This window comes from Channa argus, chromosome 8 (assembly GCF_033026475.1).
Source record: "Channa argus isolate prfri chromosome 8, Channa argus male v1.0, whole genome shotgun sequence".
Classification (NCBI taxonomy): Eukaryota; Metazoa; Chordata; class Actinopteri; order Anabantiformes; family Channidae; genus Channa; species Channa argus.
Genome location: NC_090204.1, coordinates 5,074,319 through 5,087,134, shown reverse-complemented (window position 1 = coordinate 5,087,134; position 12,816 = coordinate 5,074,319). Strand labels below are relative to the sequence as shown.

At 42.1% G+C, this 12,816-nt stretch overlaps 1 protein-coding gene across 1 annotated transcript; it reads right to left on the bottom strand.

Moving 5' to 3' along the window:
- Nucleotides 1-152: 152 nt before the first annotated feature.
- gsx2 (GS homeobox 2) lies at nucleotides 153-1,596 on the bottom strand. The gene is made up of 2 exons (XM_067513500.1): nucleotides 1,097-1,596; nucleotides 153-890 (listed from the first exon to the last, which is right to left on the bottom strand). The coding sequence occupies exons 1-2, from the start codon at nucleotides 1,470-1,472 to the stop codon at nucleotides 550-552; spliced, it is 717 nt and encodes a 238-aa protein (XP_067369601.1). The 5' UTR covers nucleotides 1,473-1,596; the 3' UTR covers nucleotides 153-549.
- Nucleotides 1,597-12,816: the final 11,220 nt, after the last annotated feature.

Below are 12,816 nucleotides of genomic sequence, written 5' to 3'. Positions count from 1 at the left end.
CTGGTGAGCAGCCAACAGTCCATGAATGTTCGCTCTTGAAATGAATTGTAACGTTTAACGAGTTTCTGGTTCTTAGCGAGTCTTCGTTTTTCAGTAGGAAGGTATAACTGATCCTGTCACCAAGTCAATACACTGGCAAGTTCTCAGGTCACTTCATCATGTTTATTACAATAAATACATATAAACATTTTGTACAAATTGTTGCCAACATGTTCCACAAAGGTAAGACCTCACTGACAGTAATGCGATATTGGGCAATAATAGACAACATTTAATGGGGTAAATTTCGTTGGTTTGTAGGGGATCAAAATACATAAGTTTATTACACACCTGGTAGGTGATGTGTCCAAATATTTAAGAACATGTATTCACATATTTTCTTTTAATTTAACAGCCAGATAAACATTACGTGATAAACATTTTCAACATTTCCTCTTATTCTTCATGCAGGACATTTTTTGGCTCAGTGGGTGGGTGTGATGCCATAACCCATAACTGTAGCAGGGCAGAGTAAGTGCCAACGGTGGGAATTAGGGTGTGGTGTTTCTCTCAGATGGGACACACTTCTTTCTCTTCTGATGTAGAGGCCGGGGACAGAGACTCCTCGTCCTCTGACCTTGAATAGTCTGTGTGACCGGTTGAGCACTTGCAACCGCTGTGCGCACTCCTTTGGGTGGCTTTGCCCTCCTTCTTGTGCTTCACCCTGCGGTTTTGAAACCAGATTTTCACCTGTTTTTCTGACAGGTTCAAATACGTGGCGATTTCGATTCTTCTAAGTCTTGAGAGATACATGTTCGTGGAAAACTCCCTTTCAAGTTCCAGGAGCTGCGTGCTTGTGAACGCCGTGCGCATCCTCTTGCCGTTCTGTGTGTGGCTGTTCTCGGAGGCGCCTGTTGGACAAAAATAACATTTCATGTCAGGTGTTTAGTTTCTTTCCATCATTTTGAGTCTAAACCTAATCAAAGATTCAAACATTAAAAAAATATCGCAGTTAAGTGAACGTGCGCAAAAGCCGAGCGACACCACTGAAGTAACCGTGTAAAAGTGCCTAAACAAACATGTGTCCAACAACGTTCTTAGCAAACAGGTGTCTTACCAATAGAAAGGCAGTGGTATCTCCTGGGGTCTGTGACGCCGAAGGTGGGCGTGCAGACAGGTGAATGTCCAGGGTGCGCGAGTGCGGGGGACTGTTGATGCGCTATTCTCTGACAATACTGTGTGTCCGCTCCTGGAAACTGATTCTTTAGCATGGGTATGCCGCTGCGTGAAGAGTGGATGTGCGAAGTGACGCACAGCGGGCAAACACAGAAAGTCCCATTTTTCCTGGACGGACACACCGGAGCGGTGACCGTCATGACGCTCGGAGAGTGCATGCTGATGGGAATAAGGAAGTCTTGTCCTGGATGCTCAGCTGGCCCAGGTCGCACCGTATCCTTGATTATTAAAGAATCAACGTAAAAAGATCTGGACATGGCTGCGCCGCTGATAAGTTACCGTTTCGTGCACAAGATGATGGCTGTTTCTCATCTGAACCCCTCGGGATCTCCAAAGGTGCTTATGTTTGATGGTTCAACAAAAGGGACCCCGAAGAGGGTTGGCCCTACAGCGTCACCCACGTGCGCACCCGGCACTAGGGGTTTATGCTGTCAGCGACCCAAACCACGTGACGTCCCCCTGGGCCTCCAATCACAACTTGCGATTTGCTCTTTTTATCCCCGACTTTAAGAAAGTCTTGAGCACTAGAAAAAAATATAAGGACACTTTTCAAAATGTTTTATTCATTAAATTATTTGTCAAAGCAATGTTTTAACTTCACAAACTCAACTATATGTATATATATATATGTATATATATATATATATATGTATGTATGTATTTATATATATACTTTAAACTTTTTCAATTTTATTTACCACTATTTCAAAACGATGTTTGAAATGGATACTTGTTAAAATGTGGTTTATTTGTGGTTTAGTTTGTAATGAACTCGATAGAAACTGGTTAAATGTCAATCTGAAACTGCGCATCTGTGAAATGACATTTGGAAGCACCTGCTGTTAGATGTGTTAGATGTCTTTTATCACCCATTTACACACGGAGTAAATTATGCACAGCTGAAAGAAAAAGCAGGTGCAGTATGACTTATTTGGTAAAAATGACTTCCCCATTTTCTAATTAAATGAATTACGCAATATGACCACAAACACATTTTTGATGGACTTTATCCAGACCTACATTTATTAAGGAGTGGATTTATTGCTCCTAAAATCGATGTCAGGTATTCTGCACGCGCTTACAAGCACCGATTGCTTTGCAGCCTACTTTGAATCCGGTCGTTCAGGTTTCACTTCCAGCAATTAAAGAATTATGAACTGATGGCGAGTCTGGGCCGCGGTTATTTGATGGCGATTAGGATTCAATTAGAAAGTGTTTATAATTGTCGGTCCGTGAGGGGGTAAACAGGCAGCTATTTCAGAAATGCGTTAATCCCTCATCTTGTGACAATAATTAGCGAGTTTGATCCGCAGGCGGGTCACCGGTAGGTTTAGCCTCTGCTTTCATCTGCCAAGTAACGCCTCGGACCTTCAGACAGAGGCGAGCCGGTGCAGACGGTTCAGGTCCAACAAAACAACGTGTGTTAGGTTCTGGTCTGACCATCAGAGGAAAACACACATGTATCCGCAAAGACTCATTGAATAACTCACTGGGTTTTTCTTGGTCACTTATTTTTATCTCCCTTGCTTCAGTCAACCTCCTCATTTCAGGGGCAAATACATGATCATTGCAAACAAGCACCTCAGACGCTTATTAAACTCTGAGTTTAAATCTCTAAATCTCTTTGAAAGAATTAGAAAGTCTTTAAAATCCAACAAACACGTCTGTCACAAAGACAGTAATTGCTATAATAAAGTGAATCCAGCGTTTGACAAGGAAGACGCACAGAGTTGTTATGGTACAGATAACAGTCTGAAACACACACACACACACACACACACACACTCACAGAGAGAGAGTGAAAGAGAGAGAGAGCAAGCCAAGCGGAATGATGCGTGGCGCGCGCCCTCATCACACCATGCGAGCTTCAATATAATTTTTTCATAATTCTGCACGATAAAATTTCATTGTCTATTAAGTAATCCCACAAATGAGACCCTTTATGAGGCTATAATGAGGCCTAATTGCCAGGAGTAGTGGAGCCACGTGGAAGGATTTAGGAAGCATTAAGCCGTCGGGTACTGTGCACAGGCTGTTACCTAGCCATTACTTTCATAATTCAAGGAGAAAATTAGTCCATTTAAGGGAAAAATCCTTTGATTCCCTTTATTCTGCTCGGGGTGACAGGGCTACAGTTTTGTCCGCTTCGGTAAATGGAGCCGGTGCAGTTTCACTCACTGTTTAAACGTTAGATAAAAAAAAAAAGAATTTCAGAAATGTAGAAAGCTCTGAAGGCCCCACCTCTTACTTGCCTCCTCTTTCTCTCCTACGTTGTGCGCCTTTTAGTTTATAGTGCAGCGGTTACCCTCCACTATTCAGCCCCCTTTCAGATCACGCTGATGGGCAATTAATCACTGGCCTATTCAATAACACAAAAATTAAATACACAGAGAACATTAAAAAATGTTTCTCTGATTATGTTGGCCAGTGTAGTTTATCTCTTTCTAGAGTCTAAAGTTTCTAGATTGACTGTGAGCCTCTGCAAGGTGATCAAAGGGGAATGAAGGTGTGCATGCGTGTGTGTGTGTGTGTGTGCGCGCGCGCGCGTATCCAGCTCCTCCCAGTAGTAAAAACACACAAACTTGTTAAAGTGCACTGCTAAAGTTCCCCCCTCTCATTCACATCGCATCCCATGCCATATTATACCGTGAAGAAGTCCATTAATGTTTTGTTGAACAAGCGTCATTAACTTGTATCAACGCCTTTTTACAAACCTTGCATTGTTGTGCAGGGCCAGTCTGCGGCCCATCTTGGCCAATACAGTGGATGATTTGCCCCTTTATTAGTTACCAGGCAACAGATCCTGAATACCAAAACTCAAAGGAAACACTCTGGTCCTCAATATAGATCTCAATGGAGATGGGGGAAATGAACAATGATCCTGTGGACAACATAATGCCACGCACTGACTTTTCATTAACAATTATCTGCTTGATGTGAATAGCAGCTGCAGTGGCTACTCTCCATCTCATGGTTTGCAGAGAAAAGGCGAGCAGGGGAGAGAAAGAGGCTTGCCACTGAATAGCATCCTGCAGGACTTTAGGGGGTTTCTTGGTCTCCATGAATGTGGAATCTAATTTATATCACAGTGAATAATTAGGTTTCTATGCAAAAATGAGTTGGAAATAATTACATCTTAAAACAGCGTGGCAACTTAGCCAGATAAACAAAGAGAAGCAATCCCCTTTAATGTCTCTCACCAGGAGTTAGGAGCTGATTCTTTGATTCAACCGTTCAATAACCGATCAATAAGCAACAGTTAAATTTTACAGCACAAATTGTTTAGGAAACCACTTGGATTGTTGTGTTGCACCCACATCCCTAAAATCCTTGAGAATATCTGCTTCTGTGATTGGGACGAGACGACAGTATTAGAGAGCACGGCCCTCAGTCCTATAGAAAAGTAAAGTGACAGCCTCAGTGTAAGAAGAGGCAGCAGAACAAAGCCAGCGAGGGCCCTGTTGATGGCGTGTAGAGATGTCCTGGACCAGGCTCCCTCTAATTAGGGAGACGCTTCTCAGTCCCACAGAGCTGCTCAGACCAGACACTCCAGACTGAAGTGTGCCCCCCGAGCCAACGAACGTGTCTGCATGTCCACACTCGATGCAGCATGTTGTGTGTGCGTGTGTGTGTGCGCCCGCCTGCGTTTTGTGGTGCACACAATTAACGAGTCTCGAAAATGAGATAAACACCGACTGATAGTGAAGCAGATCACGGTTAAGTTCCCAGAGAAATGTCTTTATAGAAGCTTATTGTCAGAGCACTGATTTGTCCCTCTGCTTCCTCTGTTGTTTCCAAAAGACTAAGCAGATGCCATTACAGAGGCAGCACAGAACAGCCCTTATTTCAATCTCTTTTTGCTTGAGTTGTCAAATAATGTGGAGTTTACATTGTTTTTCTAATAGCAAGCTTATTCCACTGTTGGTCACTTTGTAGTGCATCTCCATGCTGCAGGAGATCTCAGCCGTGGGGACTCATTACTGGTTTTCAGCACGATCAAGATGCTGCTGCGGCTTCGTTAATGAACAGCCTTTAAGCAGAATGATTTGGGTCCGGACTGTTTCTGAACCCGAGCCCAGATATTCAAAATGCAGGTTTCCACCTTGGGACTGTTTTTCTTGTCCTTATTACTTATGAAGAATCACAAATTAAAAGCAGCTGTAGCTGTGGATGGCAACCAAGCAGCTCTTCTCTGTACAGCCTTAGGCAATCCTGAAAGATTCCACCCTCTGCCTCACAACAGAGAGCTCCTGACTTCCCAGGGAAACCTAAATCAGGAAATGTTTTAAAGAGTGAATGACAGGAGTCCCTCTGCCCTGGATACCCTGGCCGGTCCCTCCCTCAGTCCAAAGGAGGTGAAATTGTAGCCTCTTTTTCTCCACTTGTGAAAGGGGAAATCCCTGGGATTGAGCTTGTGTGCTGGAGCGGAAGCAGACTGGAATGTGTGTCCGGGCTGTGTCTTTTGTAACCGTCCAGGACCATGAATAGCCAAGGACCAGTACCTCTGTGTCCTCTGTTTATCAGTCTGTGAAGACACAAACAAAACAAAATGTTTTAATCTCAGCACCTTGTACCTACGCTTCACTTTGTTCCTTTGTCTGAACTTCTCCATTAATAACTTCCATTGAACTACATCTGTATCATCTGTATCCTATCATCCTGTTGGTAACACATCCAGAAACCTGCAACTTTGTAGTTTTTATTAGCATCCTTGTTGCTGCACTGCTGTTTTTCAAAAACTTGCTAAATTTAGTTGACAGATCAAGGCCTTCATGGGTATGAACTGTTTTCAGATGGACTCTTCTTTCTAATGAATACTATTTTGGATTTATTTTTCTATATATAATCTATTCAGAAGAAGTATTGATTTGGACAAGTGTCATGCTGAGTAGAGTGTGTCATTAAGTTGATTTTCAGTGTTGCCTGTTATTGTCTGTCATGCTGCCCTTTGCTCATAGCTCATTGTCTGAGGCCAAGTAGAGGCTTTCACACAAACAGGAGTCCACATTTTCCTGTCTATTGTGTGTAATGGAAGTGATCGAGGTTTCATTGTAGGTGGAGTGTCTGTCAGACTGTTAGAACCCAGTTGCACTCTGAGCCTATTTCTGCTTGTTTGGACAATGAAGGACACATCGATCTCATTTTCCTTCTGTTTTTGTCTTCTACACTGTTACAGCTGTTGGTTTCTCAGTGTTCACTTGTGCTTATTCCTCTGTTTGGCAATAACAAGCCAACACAACTGTCACATTGTTAGGATTTGTTTTTTATATTTGCCAATTAACAAATGGTCTTTTCAGGAGACATATGAACTATTCTACAATTTGAAGCTAAAGTTAACACACAATCTTTTATAACCTGTAGTGAAAAGAGCAGTTAGCTGCTGTATCAGAGGTGCTACACGTGTTGAAGATCCTGTTTATGGGATGGAATGCAATTATTGTAAAAGTATATGCAACTTATTTACTTTTAATGAGTATATTAAAGTTTTAGAAATATTCTGCAATTTCTGTTTCAAAAATCTTTCAAATCCTGGGCTGACCAGACTTTTCTAATTAGAGATGGATGAACACATCCATCAACACAAAACTTTTCCTAAAGGGGGTTTCATTTAAACAGAGAGATTGTATTTCATTTTTCATTTTTCATTGCACCCACCCAACAGTGAGTATCTATTGAGGGCATCACAAGGTGTAATAGCTGAAAAACTCATGAAGTGTTTTAAGCCAAGCAGAGCTTGTTATACAACAGGCAGCTCATTGTGTGGTAGGTAGTTCAGGGTGTCACATGAACAGGCTGGAGCTTGGTGGGCAGCTGCTGCTTGCGGCCCCCAGCTCTCTGGGTGATCAGGCGTGGCAGCGGCAGCACAGAGCCTCCACAAGAACACAACCTACTAGTGAGTTTATAATTCACATAGATAAGTTAAAATATGCAAAAGTCTAATTAAAATTTTGGAAAATTACATTTTATTTTCCTTCACAGTCATATATAGAGGACGTGAAATGTCTCAAATATTAAGTTTTTAAAATCCACACAAATGCTGAAATGCTGTGTAATCAAAGGCAGCGTCCCAGCATAGTTTACACACCAGGCACAATCTCTTTAAAAGTGAAGATAACAAATTGGAATTGTAACTAAATATATAAAAATCCTATGAATATAAAGAGATACTGCAGAATTGAATGGGGCTCTAAATAAACGGACGATTGCAGTCTTAAACAGGCAGTCTGAAAAGAAATCAAATTCACAGCAGCTGTGAGCTTTGGGTCATATTCTGGGGGGTAAAAGGTCCTCTGGTCTGTGTAAATACAAAAAAAATCTCATTTTACAAAATCAAGTTCCGTCAGAAGTCCAACTTTTGCTTTTTGTCGATAATAAAAGCTATTTTAACATTTAAGAGACTTATTTCATTTGAAATATAATGTTATTAAATCTACATTTTTGAGCAACTTTATGGATGCAACAGAATAATGTATCCTACTGTGAACTTGATGCAAAATGGTGTTCAAGTAAATGAAGGGCAGGAAATAAAAAGTATGAGATGTGAACAAGCCTTTGGAAGTGTGTGGTGTATAAAATAAACACATTTCAGTGTTAAAGACTAGGTTCCATCCTTTTTTCACATTCCACAATCTTTTGCACATTTGGAGAGATTTTAGCAAACAAATGTAATTATGGCTCTACAGTCAGTAGTGCGAAGAGGAGGCAAAGAAGCTTTAACCTGTATGTGCTCAGTGTTTAGACAAGAAATTATTTATTACCAAAACTCCAATTTTACTTTCTTTACTACTCTACTCTAACAGCAGAGACTATAAACCAGTGCTTTATCTGTACATTGCACAGAAACATTTTCTTTACCATTTTCTATATAAAGTGCTTTTAAATTAAAATGCTCAGCATTTTGTATGAAATTGATATAAAATAAAAAATAAGTCCAGATTTTTATGTAACTTCTCGATTTAAACTGTACTGCCAGCTCAGCCACCTGCGCAGAATTAAATTGATTTTTACAAACTTAACAAGTGTTTTGCTTCACACTGTGCATTTCCAAGTGCAGTGGTCTTCCTTTTCATCGTACGTAGACAGTCGAGGTCAGGGCCAAGAGCTCCTGTCTGCATCGTCCCAGCTCTGTGCCAGCCAGACAAATGGAGAGTGTTTGCAAGCTGTCTGAGCTTTGTGTTTGCACAGAGTCACAACGTTCTATGGGGTCGAGAGGGAGTTTGAGGCAACTACTGAGATTTGTATGCGGGCTACATCTCTCAGCCACCCCCCTGGTCCGCTCTCCTCTCTCACCTGCCTGCTGCAATATATCATAGAGCTATCAGTGAAGCGTGTTAGGGTCTGCACGTGCAAGAGCTTTGCTGCACCTGTCGTGTCTATGTGTGTTCTAACGTATGAAGATGTAACGAAGGGTCTTTGGAAATGTTTTATGTTTCTTCAAATGTTTACCTCTCTGTTTTCACATCTCCCCTCTGTGAGTGATTCTTCAGGCCTGGAGGTCAGAGATAAGAGAGTTTTGGAGCTCTGCCTAATGATTTGGTAAATATGAGTGTCTATGTGTGTGTGCCCACCCCTCTTCGCAAGTAGTAGGGATGGAAAGAGAGGTAGCTGGGTGTCAAACAGGAGGTCTGCAGATGCCTGTCCGGCGGAGAGTTGCAAGGTCCCTCCCTTTGACAGAGTATCCATTCAGAGTCAATGAGCTGGGTCAAAGCCTGCACGTCAGGCTGCAGCTCGGCCTAGCACTGGGGCGGTCCAAGAGGTCAGTCGTATTCACATGGCGCTGTCATGCAAATGAACCCACCCACACTTAAACAACTCTTGGAATTTTTATGTCTGCTCCCTGCCCTTGTTTTCCTCCATTTTCCCCCCTTTTTTCCTATTTTTTCACTCCCTCTCTCCCTCGTCTCCTCTCCAAACCGCTCTCCGCTGTATTCACAAAGTCATTGACGAGACATTCAAAGCTTTTCAAATTGGCCAGCTTCATTGTGCCTGCACTAAAGTGTGTGTGTGTGTGTGGGGGGGGGGGTGGGTGGGGGGGGGGGTGAGTGGGATGGAAAGAGCGAGAGTGTAAAGAAGAGTGGGCCTAAATATACTCCGCTCTGAAAGTAGTTAGATCATGTTCTTTTCATGGTCCGATTAGAATCAAATCGATCCCCCGCCCCTCCTGACACTCCAAGGTTTGAAGAGGAGCGGCCAAACAAAGATTTCTTGGCTGGGACGAGGGTAATGAATGACCAAACCTGAATGCTAAACACACTCTAAAAAAGTCTCATTCTGAAACATGACAATGCCCAAGAGAGTAAATTTGTTTTAAGTGTGAGTGAGAGACGTTTGTGTGGGTGGAGAAAAGATATTTCTACAGCGATGATACTGTAGGAGCATGTTTGGATTAGACCTGATCTACATATAAATCAGAAAAATGCCCAAACTCAGCAGAGGGTGTTCTTAAAAAAGTCTTTAAGCCTCATGATGATAAAGAGGAGGATTTATGACTGAGACATATCTTTAAGGGAAAGGGCAGTTTTGTGATCCTTAATAAGTTCCCACAAGAGCAGGGTTACATATACACAGTAGAAAGAAGTGGGTGGCGTGTGAAAACTGGAGGTTCAGCCTGTGTTGTCTGGTGACAGAGAGGACGAGAGGACACTGCTGAGGGTGAGGGCGATGGAAGAGATGGGAGGAGGGATGTGAACTTGGTGACACCCTTTGTTCACCTGCAGCTGTGTTAATCATTAGCTCATAAACAACCGTAACTCTCGTTTTATTGGCTTTTCCTTTTTGTTTTTTATATTTTTGTTTGCTATGTGCAATTGTTTTCTCTTGCTCTGCAAAAACCATGTATCCAAAACTTTTAATGACAACAGCCTTATTTTCAGCTTTGGGGCAATGCCTTTTTGATGTGAATCAAAGGATATTTAAAAAAAATAATTTATTTCATTCTTTTGTCCTTCCGGCTTATCCCGTGAGTTCAGGGTCGCAGATCATTGTCCGCATGTGGATTTGACAGTTTTTACATCGGACGCCCTTCCTGACGCAACCCTCCCCAATTTCTACCGGGCTTGGACCGGCACTGCACAGCTGGGGATAGAAATGGGCTGTTAGGGGTTCAGTGTTTTGCCCAGAGACACTTCAACATATAGACGGGACCGGGGATTGAACCACTTACTCCGTGGTCTGTGTGAATCAAAGGATTTTAAATGGTTTATTTAACTTGAGAAGTTCAATTCTTCTTGACGGTTTTGATTGGACAGCAATATCTTGCGATGTGTTAAAATATGGAAACAAGTGATGTTTTTGGATTGTCTGCTCCCTTTCTAACACAGACTGGGTATAGATCGAAAATACTTAGCTAATAAAATTATGGTAAATATTAATAATGGTAGTTATCATTAGTATACCGTAGAGCTGCCATAATGTAGAAGTCCTGCAATAAATCCTCTTTTTCCATAATATTATAAAAAACCTGGAGTTTACTATACCAAAAGGTTTTTTAGTTGTACACACAGTATATTAATACATATACATTATATTAATCACAGTAGTGACTGATAAATGTTTGTCATTTGCATACATGTAAAATGTTTAGCATGTACAGAACGGTAGAACGATAGGGTTGGTGGTTCTGTTCCCGGTTCCTACTGCCACACGTCGAAGTGTCTTTGGATAAAACACTAAAACCCCTTTAGACGCACAAACATCATACATGTGCACCTGTCTAACAACAATAAAGTCATAATTATTAGCTTACAAATTCTTCAGTAAAAATTCTGTAATCATTTTTTTCTTTTTCCATTTAACAAAAAACGTCTTCATTATACAAAGATCCGAAAACAGTAACAACACACATTAATGTAAGTTAAGGAAGCACCACAGGCTTCATATCTTCAGCGCAGTTATCTAACAGACACCTTGTACATTCTAACCAATCAGAAGCCAGAACTCATTGCTGTCATAGTTAGTCCAGCTTATTTGAGGCAAATTAAGTAATACAAAATATTTCACTAAAGTACAAGTAGCTTTTGCAAATTCAGGTTTGGATTAATAAATTAATTGTTGTAATGACATTTTCCTCATCTGTCAATTTTAACATCATCCATCTTCATAGGAGACCTGAAACACACTGATACAGAAGAGAAGAGTGTTAAGTAAAGTAGCAGTAGAGTAACTGAGAGTAAAGTGTGATGACTTGTTTAACGACTTTAACAATCTTAAAGCTACTTAATGGAAACCAAAGGTGGGGAAGAGGCTCTGAGGCCATTCTGAAGATTTACATGTGAAACATTGATGTAGACGTGCACCGTTCCTCCTCTTCTCTGTGCACACCCCCTCCATCCCTACCAGTTCTTTCAGTCGTGTTACAGAAACTTTTTGAGCTTGTAGCACGTAGCATGAAGTTGTTTGTGTTCTGAATCCCAAGAGAAGCCAAACAACACTCTTGAGGTGGAGGGATGGAAGGGTGGGACCACCCTGCAGCTGCCCCCTTCTCCCTGTCTTTCTCTCATTCCCTCATCCCTTCTTTCCCTCTCCTATTCATTCTGCAGCTGCAGTTTTGTGCCCCTCTCTCTCACTCTGTCATAGAAAGTTTCTCCCTCTCTCTCGCTTTCTCTATTTGTCCCACAGACACAAAGATGGATGGAGAAGCTCCTGGAATGGGGCACATAATGGGTTGTGCCACAAGGTGAGCAGCCTCAGCTGCATACGGCCCAGTGCTGCCTTTTTTAGCTCCTGCGAGGCTCCTTATCCGACTGGAGTCTGTGTGTGTGAGGGGGGGTCTGAGCGGCACAGTATGGCAACAGATGCTTTTGTTCAGCCAAAAGTCTGAAAGGGGCCTTGGGTGGGGGGCTTAGCGGTGTCAGAGCACAGAGTCATTTTTCTCTCCTTTTTCTCTCACTCTGCCTCTCTTTTTCTGCGTCTCCCTCTCCCCAGCTGTGCCTGCCGTGGCGGCTGAGTAAGAGGAAATGTGAGGGCAACGGCATGATGGAATACGTAAGTGGGGCGCGCGGTTTTGGCCTGTTTTGTGAGTGACTTCATTAAAGGGTCGTTTATCTGGCCTGTGATCCCATTGTCCGGGGCCTTCTTTATCAGCCCCGGTGTGTCAGGGGGGCGTAATTGGCTGATTGGCCACGGTCTGCGCATGCTGAGGTGATTTATAAAGCTGTGAATGGAGTTGACTCCTCTCTGGGCAGCGCTCCCTCGCTCATATAGGAGACACTGCACTGCAGAATAACACTGAATAAATGCAGAAGAAATGTGAAAAGGATGAAACGTCCCCAAAGCTCTTTGTGCGACTGTGAAATCAGAGGCTTGAATAAAAGGACTGGAATCACTCTTCCCCTTGTCATCTGTTTTCTCCACCTTTATGGTTTATCTGACTTATCTGAATTGACTTTGTTGTTTCACCTCTATACACTGCTGCTCGACCTCCCTTCAGTTTTTTAAAATAATTTCCTCTATGTTTTACCCTGTGGATCATGGTTGTGGTGTAACCTTCTTTTACCTTTTAGCTGCAAACGCACAGAAAAAACTATTATTATAATAGAATTTTGACTTTCATCTAAACTGCATAAATATAACTTTGACTCTTAGAATATGAAAACATTTCCA

Bases quoted from the DNA above. Each gene is read 5' to 3' on its own strand.
- gsx2 (XM_067513500.1), bottom strand. From the start codon at position 1,472: ATGTCCAGATCTTTTTACGTTGATTCTTTAATAATCAAGGATACGGTG. The intron at 891-1,096 runs GTAAGACACCTG...TTTGTCCAACAG, and splicing joins ATACCACTGCCTTTCTATTG to GCGCCTCCGAGAACAGCCAC.